The sequence below is a fragment of the Sebastes umbrosus genome, chromosome 10 (genome assembly GCF_015220745.1).
Source record: "Sebastes umbrosus isolate fSebUmb1 chromosome 10, fSebUmb1.pri, whole genome shotgun sequence".
NCBI lineage: Eukaryota > Metazoa > Chordata > Actinopteri > Perciformes > Sebastidae > Sebastes > Sebastes umbrosus.
The window spans coordinates 24,917,277-24,936,367 of NC_051278.1; the positions used below are offsets into that span (position 1 = coordinate 24,917,277).

Genomic DNA, 19,091 nt, shown 5'->3' on the forward strand with positions numbered 1-19,091 from the left:
GTCGTATCCAGTCTCTTACCTCCCACTGTATCCCCCAGGACCTCCAGGGTAGCCGGGCCTGCCGTACATACCCTGCTGCATGTACGTCTGGTTGGAGCCTCCTTTGTTTGGAAACTGTTGCTGCTGAGCGTTGAACTGGGGTGAGTTGAGCCCTGCTGGGCTGGAGGACATACCCGATCCCATAGGGTTACCTCCAGGATTCATGGGGTTATTGCTATTCGCCATTGGGTTGCCTAGCACCTGGATTTAACAGATACAGGAAGATAATTCATCCATTAGGTTTTGTAAAATAAACAAAGCAGACAAACCTCAGATTGTGTGTCAGAACGTAGAATAAGTACGGACTGGATGCTGCTCATGCATGGACATACCTGACTCTGTGACGTGTTGGTCACGCCCCACACTGTTGTAACCACAGACAATGCCCCAGGGGGCTGGTTGGTGTTTTGTTGCCAGGGGACAGAGTCATAGGGAAAGGATCCATCACTGGAAGGTAGATTAAAACACAAAAACATGAGCCTGATGTCACTGGAAGTTTCGATCGGACAAGAAGAGAGCCAATGGAAAGCCGACAGAGTTGCAGGTCCGTCCAGAAATGTGAATAATTTGGGAATTCCCCTTGCCAAAATGTTAGGCAATTTGAAACGTTTGGCGTACAATTTCAAAACATGTTTCCAGCCAGGATATCTGCTAATGGCCGCACATGAGTAAAACTCTCCAAATGAGCCGATGAGGAGTTGCATGCCCACACAAACCAGCAATGCTAAATATGATTAAATTATTTTTTGGGAGTTGTTGAAAAGTCTTTGGATGTGGATGGGGAGAGCTGGAATGTTTAACATTCAAATTTAAAACAAATATCGGGGCAAAATATGAGAGTGTGTTACATATGATAAACAAGCTGAATCCTCATGGGGAGAGGCAAGTGGCCAGTGGAGTGGGAAGGATCTGCTGTTTTTGGAGAGCGGCTTGTTTTCGCTCAGAGGTTAGCTCTTGGAACGGACGACTTGTTCAATATTTCCTCACAAAGGCACAACATTATCCCAAGATCCTCAGCAGAGGCAAACAGGACTGTTGGCTAACTCCGGGCTTTCTTCTTCTTCTTCTTTGAGAGAGGCCTGAGCACACAATGTTCTCCAGAAACATTACTTCACAGCTCTCTCTTTTCCCTGCCGGTCTGTCCCTCCACCCCAGATCACCTCAGCTACACTCGAAGTAAATCTGGCTCATCTCCAAACAACAGAATACCTCTGTGTCTTGGTAGGTCGATTACATCGTCTCTTAAAGATACTAAAGTGAACCTTTCGTAAGCTTTAATTAATTAATTTGGTACAATTTGGGAGTATACATCATGAAAAGAATCTAGAATCTACACACACCCACAGCACCCATCTACACAGACACCACACTAGGGCTGCAACTAACGATTATTTTCACTGTCGATTAATATGTTAATTATTTTCTCGATTAATCGATTAGTTGTTTGGTCTATAAAGTGACAAAAAAAATAGTGAAAAATGTCAATCAGTGTTTCCCAAAGCCCAAGATGACGTCCTCAAAGTTCTTGTTTTGTCCACAACTCAAAGATATTCAGTTTACTCTCATAGAGGAGTAAAGAAACCAGAAAATATTCACATTTGAGAAGCTGGAATCAAAAATGACTCATACCAATTATTCAATTATCAAAATAGTTGGCGATTATTTGATTCATCGATTAATCTCTGCAGCTCTACACCACACCATCCCCACCCAAATCATACTCTCATCTCATCTGTTGAGCTTTAGAGACTATTTCTGTCAGTATGTTTGTGTTGCGTTAACCTCTGTTTATTCACCTGTTTCATGTGTAATGTTATTCCTCACAAGGGGAAAAAAAAAAGAAGAAGTTTGTGTTGCCGAGGAAAAAAAAGTTGCATGTCAGCTGTCTGTTGCACTGTGATTTTGTATTGATGTCAGGCTGACTGGGAGTTTATCTCACTGTTGCCTGCAGTAACAGACAACTGACAGATGGCACAAACAGGCTTGTATCAGTCTAAGTATCAACGGGTGCAATACAAATGTGATTAAAAGTGTCAAATGTGTCTGATGTGTACCACATTCAATGGGGAATAACAAGCAAATGGAGAAGAAACAGCAGTATTAACCTAATTTATTCAAATGCAATGACTCATATCTGCCAATTCACAGCTGCGCTTCACCGATTTTATGCTGCTGATGCTCCTCTTTTTACTCTTTTTTGGGATACATTATGACCCCCCAGGAAAAACAAAGCTCAATTTCACTAGATGGAAAAAACAGCAACCTTGAACTGAATTGAGAATGTGGGTTTACTGCAAGATAAGCACGGTCTTTATTCATCTGACAGGATGACGTCTCAGAGACTCCCCACTGACCTGTGTGTGAGGCCGGGCTTCATGCTGTTCATGCTGGGCTGCATGGGGACTTTTCCTTGCGGTTCGTTCTGCCGGCTCTTCTGGTGACGCAGCAGGAGGAGACGACCCAGCTCCTCGCACCACGACGACAGCAGGGCTGCGAGGGAAACACACGCACGTATGCACAGGTTGCGTTAGTCTCCCATCGGCATGAACAACGGGTCTGCACTGTGTTGTTCATGTGGCATTTGTGTGCGTAATGATCACGTAGACGACAACTGGACATTTCTTGTTTTCATCTTCACACTTATAAATGTCAACCTCAAATGGAGAGATTCACCCTGTCAGGTCTCTCAACAGGGCAGTGTGTCCAGAGCCGTCCAGCCTGGAGTTTATTGCTAAAGCCTCCAGGGGGCAGCCTAACTCAATAAACCTGCTTTGATTATTCCGCCTGTGTGGATTTCACAACAGTTACATCACATCATCTCTACCTGCAGTGTAAAATATAAACTGAAATCTCTCTACAGCACAAAGGACCTCCCAGTTTTTCTGCCACAGAGAGGGAGAGGCTGAAGCGGAGCGCGAGAGGCAGACAGAGACGGAGCGATTGGGGTTACAGATGTGATCTATGTAGGAAGTAAGAAACTGTGATGTCTTCACTCTCCTCCACTCATCACCATCACCACCACTTCATTCTTCTCCACGCTTTCCACGTCCTCTCATATCTCTAAGGACTTATCAAACCGTGCAGCCTTCTCATCCTCTTCATGAAGAGATATTGTTTTTTCGTATCGTGCCAATTTTATTTTCTTATTTTTTTCCCCGATGCCAATCAACTTGTCATTTTTTTGGATCGATCAGAGTCGCGTGGCTTTATTCAAACACACGCTGCCTCTCGATTGTAGAAAGTTGTCTCGACAAACAAACCAAAGAAAGGTTACAGCGTTCACTACATAATTAAATAATTTAAGACGCTATTTTTAGCCTTGTAGACCCAGATACACCAGCTTTTAGGAAGTGCTGTTGTTGCCAGGTTCGGGGTTTCAAGATGTAGAGTTTTTGAAAATGTTTGTGCCCTAAGGAAATTGTGACGTTTAGGCAGTCTTTGACATTGAAAGTGGCATTGCATTGTGAGGATTTACGAGGCAATAAACAACAAACGTCTGTCAAAAAGCCTTGTAAATGAAAAATAAGTATATGGTTGTAAATGGGAAAATGAACCAATTGCTGTGCCATCTGTAACCTGTGCATTGCGACACACCGAGTCTAAAGTGCTTGAGCTAACAATGCATCGTGTTTTCTGAATGATTAATATCTGACAAGTAACTACTTAGTAAGACAAACGAAAAAGGAGAGGACAGAGGGGGAGAAAAAAGAGAGCAAAGAATGAAGAGAAGAGGAGCAGAAACATTTTCTTCTGGAGGGTGGAGAGAGCCAAGCCTCCTAGTTAAAGAGGAATTATTCTACCCTGCCATTACGGAGAGCTTATCTCCCCACTAAATCACCACCTCTGCACCAAGGGGACTGTCTCTTCAACTGGCAACCCACCATTTAGACCTAAAGATCAGCTCCAAGCACAAGTGATGGAGTCACTCTGAGAGAGAGAGAGAGCGAACGGAGAGAAGAGAGCGGTGGTGACTTATATCAGTGTGGCTACGAGCCACCAAATCTAACAAGCTGCCAAGACCAGAAGTATATTCATAATAGAGTGAGGGTCCGCTCTGGGCAACGTGCATATTTAGTAAGCTTAGTGCAGTGTACATGACCTTGTTTTCACCTCACAGTCCCTCTGCGTTAAAACCCCTGCCAACACCATCACACACCCACAACTACGCTGCCTCTCACTGTGCGTTAAACACCCGTCTCACACACTGTACACACCCACATTCCTCTCAGTCAGCTTTTTTTTGTTGAAAACTGGAAGCTCTATTGTGATCCACCTGTCTACGCTATTATTAAAGACGTCTTGTTAACTTCACTAATGGAGAACAAGAGCCAAGGCAGACGATCGAGCCAACAACAAAAAAAAGAAAATGAGAATATAAAGCAAGGTCTCTGTATTGTTACACCTCTCTTTCATCTTTCCATTAATTCCCGTTTCATTTACACTAAAACCTTGTGTAGTTAAATCATACTCTTTCTGCTGAAGGCTTGAACGGCTACCTGGTGGAGACGAGCCAAGGTCAACTACTTAAAGGCTCTTTGTTAAATCCTTTTTCACTCCACACCGCCTTCACACCGCCGGCTTCCATGTGCACAGTCGTAGAAAAAGTTGTTTATACAATGCTTATTAAAACTATGCAGAGTGTAAAACAAGGTGGATGAACTGAAGAGTTACATGATACATGTCGAATCATGGCGAACCAAATCCTGAGAGTCTCAATCTCAAGATTACGATGGATTATTAGGGACACATTGAGGGGGAAAAAATCTGAGATTTTGAGAATAATGTCATAACTTTACGAGAAAAAAAAGTAATTTCTTGATTACCAATCTTATTGTTTCTTATGAAACTACAAACCCCCTTTGAATAGCACACAAACGTAACCAACGATAGCCTTGCAGTCGACCACTGTCAGCCATTTCCTTCTATACAAAAGAGGCAATTTTCCCCCAGTCCATGTGGTTCTTTCTTCGGAACAAATGCAGTTTCTTGCACAATCTTTTCAAGGTCCTGATACTTATGATAATGTGGTGCTGATGTGACAAAAGTATTTGTATATATAGTTAGTAAAAGTATTTAATTATTTGTGAAACCTATACTAAAGTAGAACTTCACAAGATGCTCCACGTTCCACATTGTCACACAGCCGGCACGCTGCTCTATTTCCCCTCTAAAATAACACATAAAACTACTACTTTATAATATTATGACTTTATTCTCATAATATTCCAACTTTTTTTTCTTGAAATAGTACGGCTTTATTCTCAAAATCTCCGATTTTCTTTCCTCCCCTCAATGTGGCCCTAATACTCCGTCGTACAAGATTGATTTACAACATCATAAAATAATTATTTTGGTTCGTGTGGTGAGCAAATTGTGCAACAGGCGAGATCAAAGACAGTTTTGGGGGAAACGGTGTTAGATTTTTCTCCTCACACAGAGTGGGATGATTTTTTTTTTTGTCTCTGCATGCAGCTTGAATGTTAAATGGTGAGTTTATCTTCGCCCCAAACACTGGATATCCAGAGGATCAAGTAGCAGCTCTGCAGAACGTCAGTGCTACTTGATAAAGTGTTGACACGACAGTTTACAGTTGGGTGAAGAAAGCGGAGAGATTGTAGCCACAGCATGAAACATTAGGAGCTTGTGGCAGTGTTGCCTGAAAGCACCTTCTCCAGCACTGAGAGTTTGGAGCTGTTAGTCTAATATTATACGTTATTACAGTACTTACAGTACAATAACAATAATGTTTGAATCAACTGCAGGAGCCTGTAAAGAGGAGCAGTTACTGTGTAAGCAGTATTTTTTGGTAATTGCAACATTTGTGTCTGTGTCTATTAAATCATGGAAATAACATCATAGTTTACTCAGACATGCCGTCCCTCTTTGGAGATGTTTAAAGGTGCATTTCTCTGTTTGAGAGAAGCCGCTGCTGATCCCACAGAAATCCGGTAATTGAGTTTATCTAGGCTAATCTCACCATTCATACCTTTAAACTGCAAGCAGAGGAGACATTGAAATGCACTCATGGCTGCGCAAGAAATGTTCCCTTTAAATACATGAATATTAACAGTTACTATGGGAAGATACTAAGAAAATATCGATACACATGAGATTCGCGATATTATGTTTTGCGATACTGCATCAATTCTCCAAAAACGCTGTATTGATTTTTAATTAACCTCTTTAAAAATCGGACCTCCCGCCGGCGGACCCAGACGCTATATTTTGTGTTTCGGAGGTTTTAGCGGGCTCGGTTTTCAAAGCTAGAGTGAAGATACTTGCATCATAAGAAGCTAGAAAACCTAAGGAATCCATTGGTACCATACTGGCATGTTGTAAATGGAGCTAAATAATGCTCCTAAGTTACGCTAGATTTTGGCTTGGAAAAACTGGCGTAGTGACTCTTTTTTACTCCGATTTTATACATATGGTGTTGTGTCTTTGTACGACAGTTTTCCTAAAAATAGATTTGAAAAAAATCGCAATATATCGCCTTGCTTGCAGTATCGCAATATATTGCAACATATTGAATCGTAGCCCCTGAATCATAATATGTATCGTATCGCCAGATTCTTGTCAATACACAGCCCTTAACAGTTACTGCTCTGGAGACTGATGTCTACAGACTGCAGTGACACACAAGCCTTAGTCTGAAGCTGCCGCTTTGAGTTGAGATGTTTTCATCTGATTCTCCGTATAACGGGCCTCGACAGAGACCTCTACCTCACAAGTGGTCCGTTCTGTCCTCTACCAGCATAGAGCACACAGCTGACCCTCTGCGAAACAGCTCCGTTTCTCAGAAGCCGCAGCTTTTAATCGGGTAATGCCCAGAGACATATGGGCCCTCCTCACTCAGGCTGTATTTAATGCTGTATGGCTGACTGATAGCAGAAGCCCTGGCTCGTTCTCACCTCACCTCAGCCCCTCTGGGAGCAGCAGAGAGGGAGAGTAAAGCCCTGGTAACAGGCTGCAAGGCCCATTAACTAATGACAGAGTGTGTGTACAAGTCCTCTTTTACAAGGAAACCCCAATGCTAATTACTATGAACTCTGATAGCGCATTGTGCGGGCGAGCATCTGCGTGTGGTAAAAGCCTGCGAGCATATCATTTGCCAGTTAAATCATGACCAATCTGATTCTAGGACACTTTAAATGTGTGCACCCCAACATAATTCAGTTAAACACCCGATATGATTTGAGTGTGAAGCCCTAGATCCGCCACTTGTGTACACAACGAACCGGTACATCAAGGTTGGGAAGGTGACTGAGACACCCTCGCCTTCACATGAACTGCTGTGCCCTTTAGCCAGGCAGTTAACACTTGACTCTTTCGGTGGAGATGCTGAGGCCAGCAGCGGAGTGTCACAGTTCCCGGGTGTGAATTACCGAACAAAATGTGTTATATGACCACACAGGGAAGCATAATTTTAGTTTTAAAGAGGGATTGGCCTATAGAGTGGAGAAGAACTCGCTAAAAATGGCCTCATTTTGTGCCGGCGCATGTCGAATGCCTGCGATGAAGTGAACTCCACACACTGAAATGGCAATTTCAGTAGGTGCAAACGGATTTTATTCTCTCCTGAACCCCATCAGTAATTTAGTAGCTCGTGACATCCTCTGTGTTGAAAGGGCAGCTCGCCAAGCACAGAGCATAGTGCAATTTTGGGATAATAATAATAATAATAAAAAAGCCCAACCATGTCTTAGTCTGGAACACCAGCGTTTGCACTATTTTCATGACTTTGGCTGGTAAGGTTGCACAGGCACTCCAACAGGGCAGAAAAATATTAAGTCTAACCAAGTGTGACATAAAATCACTTAAAGGAACAGTGTGTAACATTTCGGGGGATCTATTAGCAGAAATTGAATATAATATTCATAACTATGTTTTCATTAGTGTATAATCACCTGAAACTAAGAATCGTTGTGTTTTCGTCAGCTTGTAATGAGCCCTTCATATCTACATAGGGAGCGGGTCCTCTTCATGGAGTCTGCCATGTTGCTTCGCCATGTTTCTACAGTAGCCCAGAACGGACAAACCAAACACTGGCTCTAGAGAGAGCCTTTCGTGTTTTTACGTTACCTGAAGGCCACCGTAGTTCTCCGGCACGCTTGTGAAACTGCAGAACATGAACCGCAGAGTGCAAAACTGTGGTAAAGCAAGCTGCCGTCTGACTTCCGTTGCTCCTAAAGTAGTGTTATTATGGTAAGGATGGCCTCAGAGCGAGGAGAACAGCATTTCCACGGTTTTTGCTCTCGCTGGCTCACGTTATCGCAGTCTTGGAAAGGGAGGAGTAAGCGGAGGGGTACTCAGTTGGTTGCAATCTGCAACCACACCACTAGATGCCGCCAAATCCTACACACTGCACCTTTAAATATGACAAAGTGTGGAAAAAACAACTTAATCTAAGCTACAGTAAAATCCTTTATTAAACTATAAACTTATATGTACAGTATGTGTAAATGGGGTAATATAGATATGTATAATGTTATAATATATATAATGATATATATATAACTGACCAGCCAGCTAACTTTAATATGTATATATACTATTTACTTTTTTTCAACAATGTCAACCAGCACCCAAAATCCTTCTCAATAGCACAATATGAAGTCCTTGACCACAGCGAATGTGCCAGCTTAAGTGCATTACCAAAACCACTTCACTGCTACTACAGAGCTTTTGTAAAAACCAATTACAGACTTGTTTGTTTCCCCCCAAATCAAACACGAGAAAAAGGCGACACTCAAGTGTCAATAAAATAAAAAGAATCAGCTCATGTCTTGATCATTTTGGTGTGTTCACTGTTTGACAGACAAAAACTGATGATGACTTTTCAAGTTTTCAAAGCCTTCATCAGATTGCCACCTTTATCCTGAATTTGTTTTTCTTGACAAATTGCACCCCACTGAAATTCAGAGCACCTGGTTCCTCTTAAGAATGACTACCATGCTACTGATATGGTATCAGGAGGGCTCAGCTCTTTTGTTGCATTGGTGCTACATCCAAGAAAACCTCTGGTAAATGAGATGTTACATGTGACTGTTGCGGCCTCATCCAAACAAAGGATGATAATACAAAGCAAAGATTGGTGGCGATGAATGGCACGGAGGAGGTTTTATAAAAGTGAGTGGGGAAAAAGGAGATCTTTCATGAACTACTATATTCACCACGACCTCAGGATGTTACTGTACATGCTCAAAGTATGAACTTGGACGCTCAGATATATAGCTGATAAAGAACTCTGTGTCGTATTCTGTAAGAGCATTGTGCTAATTATGCAAGTCAGATACATCTTCAGATGGATTGCACATCCCTGCCCTCATACTGCACATCCTTACATCACCTGCAAATACCAGAAATCTGGCTGTCGCACAAAATTCTGATCACCAACACTGGACACGCCAGGCGTACATGTAATACGGTGCATGCAGCTCTTCTGTAGTTTTGTTGATAACAACACAGACAAGAGGAAGAAATACTACATGAAGAATTACACTTTCTGAGCATGAACACTGCAGCACTAGACATAGAAGCCTTCCGAGACAATGTGTGGGATGATAACAAAGAAGCAATTTATAATAGATATCATAGGCAGAGGTCTGTAAAACACTGGCAGGTAGGTCTGTGCTGTGTGGGTACAAAATATTATGCAAAAGACGGATATGGAGGGCATATAAAATCCTGCGAAATAATAAAAAAAAGTCATGCTTTTTGCAGAAGTGTAATGGAAGCCATTTAAGCAGTCAATGATATCCCCCATCCTGCCCCCTCTCTGTTCAGCCAACTTCTTCCAAGAGAAGAGCATATCGAATGGGCTTTAGTCTCAACAGCTTAGAGGCAGAACAACTCAAACATGCCCTGCAGAGAGACGGCTCTGTGTCGGAAATCACACTCAACCAAAACCAGGCCTTTAATGTAACTAACTGTTCACACGGATCAGAATATTCCAAATCTGAAACGGCCTCCGTCTTCAAAATGTCTTATTTTGATTGACTTTTTTAATTTTACGTAGTTGTTTTTTTTTTTTTTTCTGTAACAGTTTTCTTATGTGGCTGATTTGACAGAATTTCATCCACGACCTCTGGCAGTACACCAGACACGAGGACAGAGGGGGGGAGAAGATGGATGGAAGGATGCTAGACAGAGGACAGGTGGAGATGGAGGGAGTGGGCGGATCCCCTCCTCCCCGGGATGTGTGTGTGGGTCACAAGCCAAAGAGATGCTGCAGCCCAGAAGGGAGGTTATAGCTCTACCTGAGTCACTCTGACATCTCCTGCAGGTGCTGGTTTCTGTGGGGTTCAAATTACACATTTTTAAACGGGGAAGAGTCATAAGAAGAATCAGCATGAACACCAAACATAATGCAGTATGACCGACGGCTGGATCGGACTAAAGGTGCAAAATATCGGAGCTCTCGGGTGGGAAGTGTGGGATCTCCTTATCGCACGTGGCCACAAAAAAAACTCCAAATAAACACAGTCTATTACATTTTGAATGTATTGTGGGGCGTACCTAGTCCAACTGAGCTTGATTGAGGCTCGCTGCAAATATAAGTATACAAGCATACTATTTATAGCAGCTTTAAATGGTCGTTCTCATGAGTCCAATACTCTCAATGTGTGCTGTTATACAAGTCAGGGACTACAACGGACAAGCACCAGGATGCAAAGCTCATAGAGGGTAGCAGAAAATGGAATATAATATAAGTATTTATCACATGGCTGTGTTGAATACTCATTCTGATTGGTCAATCACGGCGTTCTGCGGTCTGTAATTTCTGTATAACAGACCGTTGCTATGTATAGCAGACCGTTGCTATGGGCGCAGCTCTGATGTCGGACTCTGGCGGACCGTTTTTCTGTCAAAATATTGATTTCTTAAGTAAGTAGCCATGTAATAAGTGGGATAATGTACAGCTAGCGGGTCATTGTTGTGAAAGAATCCCCTTCAGGGTGATGAGAGACCCCGACGCGAAGCGGATTTTAGGTCGAAGCATCGCCCTGTCGGTGATTCTTTCACAACAACAACCGGCGTGCTGTACATTATCCCTTACATATAAGTAGGTTTTCTTTAGTGTATGATCACCTGAAAATAAGAATTGTTGCGTTTTCGTCATCTTAGAATGAGCCGTTTGTATCTACATAGGGAGCGGGTCCTCTTCACGGAGCCTGCCGCCATGTTTCTACAGTAGCCCAGAACAGACAAACCAGACACTGGCTATATTTTCATGACCATTCACGTTTTCACGTCGGCCACCGTAGTTCTCCAACATGCTTGGCATGCGGGAGACGTTTCAGTTGGTTGCAATCTGCAACCTTAATGTTGCACCTTTAAAATCCATTTACAAATTAATTTAGGAAAGGAATGAGTGGCCTTTAACATTTTCCCATTTTTTAAAAATATCAAAGCACACTTACACCCTAATATACTCCCTCTGTGAGGTAACTAAAACAATAAAGCTGGCCTGAACTCCTTCCATTCCCTGCAAAGTCTCTTGACATTAGGGCTGCAATTAACAAACGATTAATCTTTTCTCCATTAATCAAATGCCCTTTTTGTCTGACCAATAGTCCAAAACCAAAAGATATTCAGTTTACAATGATATAAAACAGAGAAAAGCAGAAAAGAAAAAGGACTAGCTGCTGATTCATTTTCTTTTCATCTACTAATCGCTGTAGCTCTACTTGATGAGGTATTTTTGTACATCCTGTGATGCAAGTGTGTCGAATGGCATAACAGAGACCACGTCAGTTACACAGCGCTACAGGTTTGCTTCAGGTACATTTTGCTATGACAGGGGTCACGGCATTGACCTATGGATTTGACCTACATCCTCTCTGGGATATGAAACTCAGGTGGCCGGTGCATCTGCGTCAGATGCTCTGTGAGTCAGCAGCGCGTCCTGCTTACAGCGCTAAGCCCGGGGTCACGGCCTCCCACATCTGTATCAGAGAACTGTCACAACACTTCGCAGTGATCCTACATGTGATCACACACCCATTATCCACAGCTGAGTCGCACACGTTGCGCAGTAAAATATGCACAGTTGCACTCAAAGTAACAGTAAATAATACACACCAGGTATGTTGACGTACAAAAAACAGGAGAAAAGCAGAAGTAAACATGGAAACCGAGGTGTGTGTTGGTGAGTAAACAAACAGTCAGTGTCTGGGCTTTGTGAAGAAGAAGTGCTTAGACAGTAAAGCACCTCACACGGAGAGAAAGAGCATCAGAGAGCAGCAAGCTGTGAATGAACTCGTCTTATCGGCCACGCGCAGCTTCTCACCACTGGAGGGGAACTAGTAAATATCACATGCCTACAGTAATTATAACCAGACACGCCACTTGTCTCAACTTCCACAATAATGCCTTTCATCTCGCGCTGTTGTTCCTTCAATGAAATCATTAGGGTGAAGAAACACAAATCAAGAACTCCCGGGGCTGATGTTTCGTAATATAAAACAGTGATTAAAAAGTGATGAAATTCCAGCTGTGGCCTTTTTTTTTTTTTTTTTTTAACAGGTGAATTAGTAAAGGAAGAATTTCTTGAGGAGCGGCTACGAGAAGGTGTCAACACACCTAATAAATATGGAAGTGATTAACAAGACTGAAGAATTTTTATGAGTGCTTCCTGAAACACATCCTGCAAAGAACAGTGTGTAGCCCGGAGCGCCGAGAGCTCCACCCTCGCTGCTATCAGTAGCTGACATCAGTCCGTCGTACCAGAAATTCCTCTCAAGCAACACAACTTTACTTCGCTACTTGCTTTCAGCGGGAGAAGGGAGGGAGGGAGGGAGGGATGTCAACTAAGCATGGCAATGATTCACAGGCAAAGAAAGCAGAAACAAATTACAAAAAAATAAGCGTAGGCCGCATAACGTACAGTTCAAAGTCAAATGTCGTGAATGAGTCACTAAACAGCCTGATGGGAAGTGCTCGGAGTGCAGTCACAGGAGGTCACAGGAGTGTGTGGAGTAAAGCGATACAAACAAAGCTTTTGGAGCCAGAGAGAGAGAGAGAGAGAGAGAAAGGAGGAGGAAGGCCAAGAGGGTAGAGAGAGCGGCTGCACGTGGCTGTGAGGTTGAGGATGCAGACGGTTTCAGCGGTTAACACCCTGCTCGGGCTAACAGGAAGTGCTGCTGCAGCTCCACGGCAGCTAACTGGAAGTCGTATTGTTATAGAGTTTTCTACCTAAGTCAAGGGAGGATTATGTTATTGTTTGCAAGAGCCATCAAGGTTGATTGCACGGCCTTTTATTGCCTGACTGACTGCCTTTTACTCATTCATGTCACTTTTTTTTTTCTCCCTTTATGAGACACATATTTGACAATAACAGGTAATACTTTTAAACGCCACTGAAACAGAAAGCAGGCCTTTCTGTGCGCTGATCTAACTGCATTGTGCTTCCATGACTACACCCCCCCTCCTCCCTCTTCTTCCTCTCCTAATGAGTGGACAGGCAGACAGGCTCTGGCTCCAAACGCAGGTCAACAACTTAAAAAAGAATCCACAGTGGAAAAGTGGGTCATCTTCTCCTGACATAGAAACACATAACGCACATGCACTTGCACTCTTTGCAACCACATGGATACGTGCAACAATAGGTGTCATAAACTGGAAGTAGCGTAGTCACTAATGGAAATGAGTGTGTCATTATGGCATTTGCATGTGTCTGTGATGTTGAATAAACTAAATGCAAACTGATGAAACCTCACATATGTTTTATTCTTCTATCTTTGTGAAAACTAAATCATTATTTTAGAATTCAATGTTCTGTCCCTAACCCTAAGCATGAACTACAATCCCCTACAATTTAAACCCACCTTAACTAACCCAAAACTCTTTTAGTGCACAGCCTTAATACAAGATGTAAAAGCCAGAACATAACCAAAACCTCAACTGTAACCCTTACCCACAGAGACCAAGAATTAACCAGTATCAATGTACTGTATGCTTGTGCACAGTGCACGCAGACAAAAACCCCACTCAGACTAACCCTATGACAGAACAGCATGTAGGTCAACCTGTGGTCAGCTGATCTGCCCTGATCCTGTCTTGTGTGAGCAGCCAGTGCTTTAGACTACAGTCATATAGAAGCCTTATAGTCTTATTTATGGCCTTAACTACAGTTGCAACAGACAACAATATCAAAGCACAGTTGAAATTAAAAGTTTTGCATTTAGACTATGTAAGAGTCTATACTTTAAAGAGAAAACCAAACTAATTCTGCTTCAATTGCATCATTTATTGACCTAAATCATCTGCTCAGTTGGCCTCTGTTAACCCCTGATCCTGCCCCGTGCATGCAAACACACTCAAATAATATATCAAATAGCTTTGTGCAGAGATACACACGTGGACAGCACACACACACACTTACCCAGAGCCAAGCAAAGTCCCTGCACATCTCATCTTATTCCCTTCATAGCGCAGAGAAAAGACTCAAGTGTCACAAATGCTCCTGTTCCCGCAGAGGCCAGTGGCAACTCTCAAAGCTTTTGCTGCTCCCAAGCCTCCTGCCTGCGCCTTATCACTCTCTACTCTCTCTGCACATATCCCTTACTCTGCTCACTCTCTTTCTTTCTTTTCCTACTTCCTCTCCTGTCTTTTTCTTTTTGCTCACTCTCTTTCTCCTCCCTTTGCTCTCTGATCTGTCTTTTTTCCCCTTGTCCAGCGTCTGCACAATGCACATCAATTATTCAGAGGCAGTCTCCCGGTTTCTCCGGCTCATCCAATCAGAGCGGGGCTCTGCACTAATGGGCTCCTGCTGTACCTGCTACCGGCTCCAACACACTCTCGAGACTGCAGGGGGGTGGGGGGGAGAGGAAGGGAGGGAAGGAAGGGAGGGAGAGAAATAGACAGAGGGAGCAGAGGAGACAGCCGAGGAGGAGGGAGGATGAGAGGGAGCGATAAAGACAGCGAGCCGACGCAGACAAACAGGAGCGGAGATAGAGAAGGCGAGATATTCCAGTGCTTCTCACCTCTGTCGTGTTATTGATGTGCTCTGCCTAGTCTGCGAAGCGCTCCGCTGCCCTGTTTCTCTAAGCTGCCATCACACACTTAGACAGCGCGCACAGACACACACATGCATAATCCGACAATGTGACTGCCATTTGTCAGGAAGGGCAAAAAAAAAAAAGAGGAAACAACAACAAAAAAAAAAGCTGCAAGCTCAGATTGCAAACTTGCATAAATGGGTGGAGCTTAGTGTGCTATGCGAGGCTGGCTAGAAGCCAACGCATGAGAGAGGAAGTGGGAGAAGAAGAAGAAAGTTTGAGATAAAGATCAATCTATTAAGGTCGACAATTAGTATCAGAGAGGGGATTCCTAACCTGACAACGTCCCCCTTTGTCTTCATCACAGGCCACTTTGTAAATCCAACTAACAAGACACATCAGAGACTTGCAGAATATCTGAGTGCAACTGAATTAAAGAAGAGGCGGGACGAGGGTGAATCGGAGTTCATCTCCTCTTCGCCCTCCCCGTGACGTAACCCAACATGGTAGAAAAAACAATCCGGATGAATGGAACAGGAAAGACCTAAGCTGTCATTATTCTCTCTTTACCTAAACGTCAAGATGTGCCGTGCACCCGAAGAGCGGGAAAGCCCACTGGCCTTGTGACAGCAGAGGGAAGTTGTCTTTTGTGTGTGACAGACACACTCAGTCATCAAATAGTCCCACGCAGAATAGAAATGCACACAACAGAGGCATTGTTGGGCAGAAATATGACTTGAAAAGGGTGTATCGAAAGCCCCCGGGGGATGATGTGTGTGTGAAGGGGGGACGTTGAGTCCTGAGGTGTGGGTGCCAGATCAGTCAACCCCGAACAAAAGGAGGATTTAAATCATTTGCTCATCCGGTTTTTGACGAGAACAAAGTCTTCTGTGTTTCGGAGTGCAACTGCACTGCCGGCTCAGCTGGGATATTACCAAAATGAATTTACTCGCAACTGTGTAAACCAAACCAATTAAGCAGCAAAGTGATAGAGGACCCAATCAGCCAGAGGCAGCAAACGCAGCTAGAAGTGTTTCCCCATGAGCTTTATTTCTATAAACTTAGTAGTGAAGTTCTGAAGGTAGTTTTGGGTTGCAAAGAGGTTTCATCATCTAAGGCGAACCGCTGGAGAGTGTCAGAGGAGAGGCCCGCCTGCTAAAAATAAACCCCGTTTCCTGTTAATAATTCAGCGCGCTGCTCTTACTCAGCAGTAATTAAATATAAAAGTCTGTAAGGTTGATTGGGTCAGTAACAAAGGATGCCTACACCTTCCTCTGGTTCTACACACACAGCTCAAAGCAGGGAAGGAAAGACGGGGTGAGAAAATCAATCAAGTGGAAGTAAATTGAGACAGATAAGTGGGAGACATGTCAGATTGTTGTAGGCCGAAGGAGGAGAGAGGATGTGTGTACGTACAGACACTCACAATGAGTCTACACAGAGTCCAACGGGAGTGCGTATTTTCAGTTGCACTTGCTTGCTGAATTATGAGTGTGTTTTGCGAGCTGTGTGCGTGTTTCGGAGGACACGGGGTGAGTTGCAGCCACGCCCTGGAAGTTTTCCGTCAATGTTGACACAGCGGAGTGGCTGTTTCCCTGCGATGACGCTCTGTTGACTGACCGAGCGCTGACAATTCTGCTGATCTCATGGGACAATTTGTGTTCTTTGTCAGATGTGAGTGGGTGGGGGGAATTTACAAACCACCCAGAACAAAGCATCATATTTTCCCACTTTCCCCCCCACCAAACACTCATTCTCAATCAACCGAAGAAGAGAAACTGAAAACATCAAACACAATTACCAGTTGTGTAGATAAAAGGGATCTGAAAAATCACCTGCTCTTTCACCACAATGATAAGCAGTACTGGAGTGTAACCGTTCTGATAAAGTGCCAACATAAATGATTGAATCATTATTTTTTTTTTGGAGCGAGACAGAGGAACAAACAACAAGCAGAAACCTGACTTAAACATTAAAGTAGGTTTCTAAGAACATAGCGATCATTCCTGGGAGCAGCTACCTTTAATCCGGAGCGTGTCAAGTCATGTTGAAAACATAATACACAAACTGAGTCACACTTGAGATTTACTTTCATCTATTTAAAACTTAACAGGAGAGGGACATTGTGAAGAAGGAGAGGCGAGATGGTTGACAAAAAAACGTGTTCTGTAGGTTTATTATTGGAGCTCATGCTTCATAAAGAAAGAGAACAAAGTGTTACGAGCCTCAGTGACAAGAGAGGCAGATTCACTAAGGAAGGAAACGGTAAAACACTTGATAGATTATGCGCCTAATCTGATTTGGTGTCTGCTGAACTTCACAGTAGCTCAACAGCTCAGAGTCTATTAGGGTTTTGTGTGTTTGTAGGGCAGCAGCACACCTATTATCTAATGAACCTCTCAGCTGGAAGTTAGCTTATAGCCGACTGCAGATTAACACGAGGAGAACATAAACAACTTAGAGAAGATTTATTTTTATACTGCGAGGAAAACAAACAACTTTAAGAAGATTTGTTTTTATACTGTGAATTATATTGACCTAATTTTTATAATGAAAAAATGGAACATGTATACTCTATGTAACAACTGTATTGAACTTCCCTAATAAAGTAAAAAAAAAAAAAAAAAACTACACCTAACATTTTTTTATGTATATTTTATTTAATGTATGTTTTAATTATTATTCTTTTCCCTCTTTAAAAATACTGTATGTAACAACTGTATTGAACTTTCTTATTAAAGGAATAAAAAAAGAAGTACACCGTTTTTATATATATTTTATTTTATTTTTATTATTATTATTTTCCTTTCCCTGAATTTTGTTATTTGTTGCATCATTTATTTTATTTTTATACTTTATACTGTAAATTATATTTAATCTAATTTTTATAATGAAAAATGGAACACGTATACTCTATGTAACAACTGTATTGAACTGTCTTAATAAAGCAAAAAAAAAGAAAAAGAACTACGCCTAACATTTTTTTTATAAATTTATTTTATTTTATTATTATTATTCGTTTCCTTTCCCTGCATTTTGTTATTTGTTGTATAATTTATTTTATTGTTATATTATTATACTGTGAATTATATTTACTTGTACTTACTCATTTTTACATTGAAAAAACTGGAACATGTATACTCTATGTAACAACTGTATTGAACTTTCTTAATAAAGTAAAAAAGAAAGAAAAATGAACTACACCTAACAATGCTAGCTGCTGGCACGCTAACAGCGTTAAAAGCTGCGTATCCTTCGCTGGCACTGAGAGTTAACATTGCTAATGCTAGCTCGCCTAACAGCAGATAAGTCTCTTCACTGGCTGATTCCAGATTAGAGCAACACGCTAATCCCTGAGGCCTCGCTGTGAGGGTCACAATCTCCAGACAGCTCATCAGCAGTAGTCTGCTGTTGCTGAAAATCTCTCCAAAATGCGCTCGACAGGTCTTACAGGGCAGCAGTTTAATGTTGCAGCTCAGTGGTGGAACGTAACCAAGTATATTTACTCAAGTACTCTACTTCAGTACAATTTTGAGGTACTTCACTTGAGTATTTCCATTTTCTGCTACTTTATACTTCTACTCCACTGCATCTCAGAGGGAAATATTGTACTTTTTACTCCACTATATTTATTTGACACTTTACCTACTAGTTAGTTTTTACATAAAAAACATATAACATGCTTTTGTGATACGATGCAGTAATGTACTACTAATCTACCCAGTAGTATATAAAGTATATAAATTGACTCCAAATTGTAGAACTACAACATTAAAATGTATTTGTTAGTGATAAAAACAGAATAATATAATATTCTACAAGTATATAATACTTTGAAAGGAGCCGTTCTGCATAATGAGTACTTTTACTTTTGATACGTTAAAGGGACTGTTTGTAAGAATCAGAAATGCTTGTTAACAGCGACACCTGTGGCCGTTAAGTCAACGAAAGTCAGCGTCGGGCTCGCGCTTGTGCTCGCTCTACATAGACATGAACGAGCATCGCTCAAAACAGTGAGGCGACACACCTACCAAAGCTACGGTCTCCCCC

The 19,091-nt window shown here is 42.3% G+C and overlaps 1 protein-coding gene across 7 annotated transcripts in view; it reads right to left on the reverse strand.

Annotated features, from left to right (window-relative positions):
• The window catches only part of zmiz1a (zinc finger, MIZ-type containing 1a), a 125,646-nt gene that overhangs the window by 10,999 nt on the left and 95,556 nt on the right, over nucleotides 1–19,091 (reverse strand). For 3 of the 7 annotated variants that reach the window (XM_037782710.1, XM_037782708.1, XM_037782712.1), the window contains 4 exons: nucleotides 10,299–10,334; nucleotides 2,394–2,529; nucleotides 372–486; nucleotides 20–240 (listed from right to left, as the gene is read on the reverse strand). In XM_037782710.1, the coding sequence (XP_037638638.1) occupies nucleotides 20–240; nucleotides 372–486; nucleotides 2,394–2,529; nucleotides 10,299–10,334 (508 nt within the window). Of the gene's footprint in view, nucleotides 1–19; nucleotides 241–371; nucleotides 487–2,393; nucleotides 2,530–10,298; nucleotides 10,335–14,425; nucleotides 14,847–15,026; nucleotides 15,410–19,091 lie in introns of those variants that run through there. The other 4 variants (XM_037782714.1, XM_037782715.1, XM_037782713.1 and 1 more) reach the window with 4 other exon arrangements.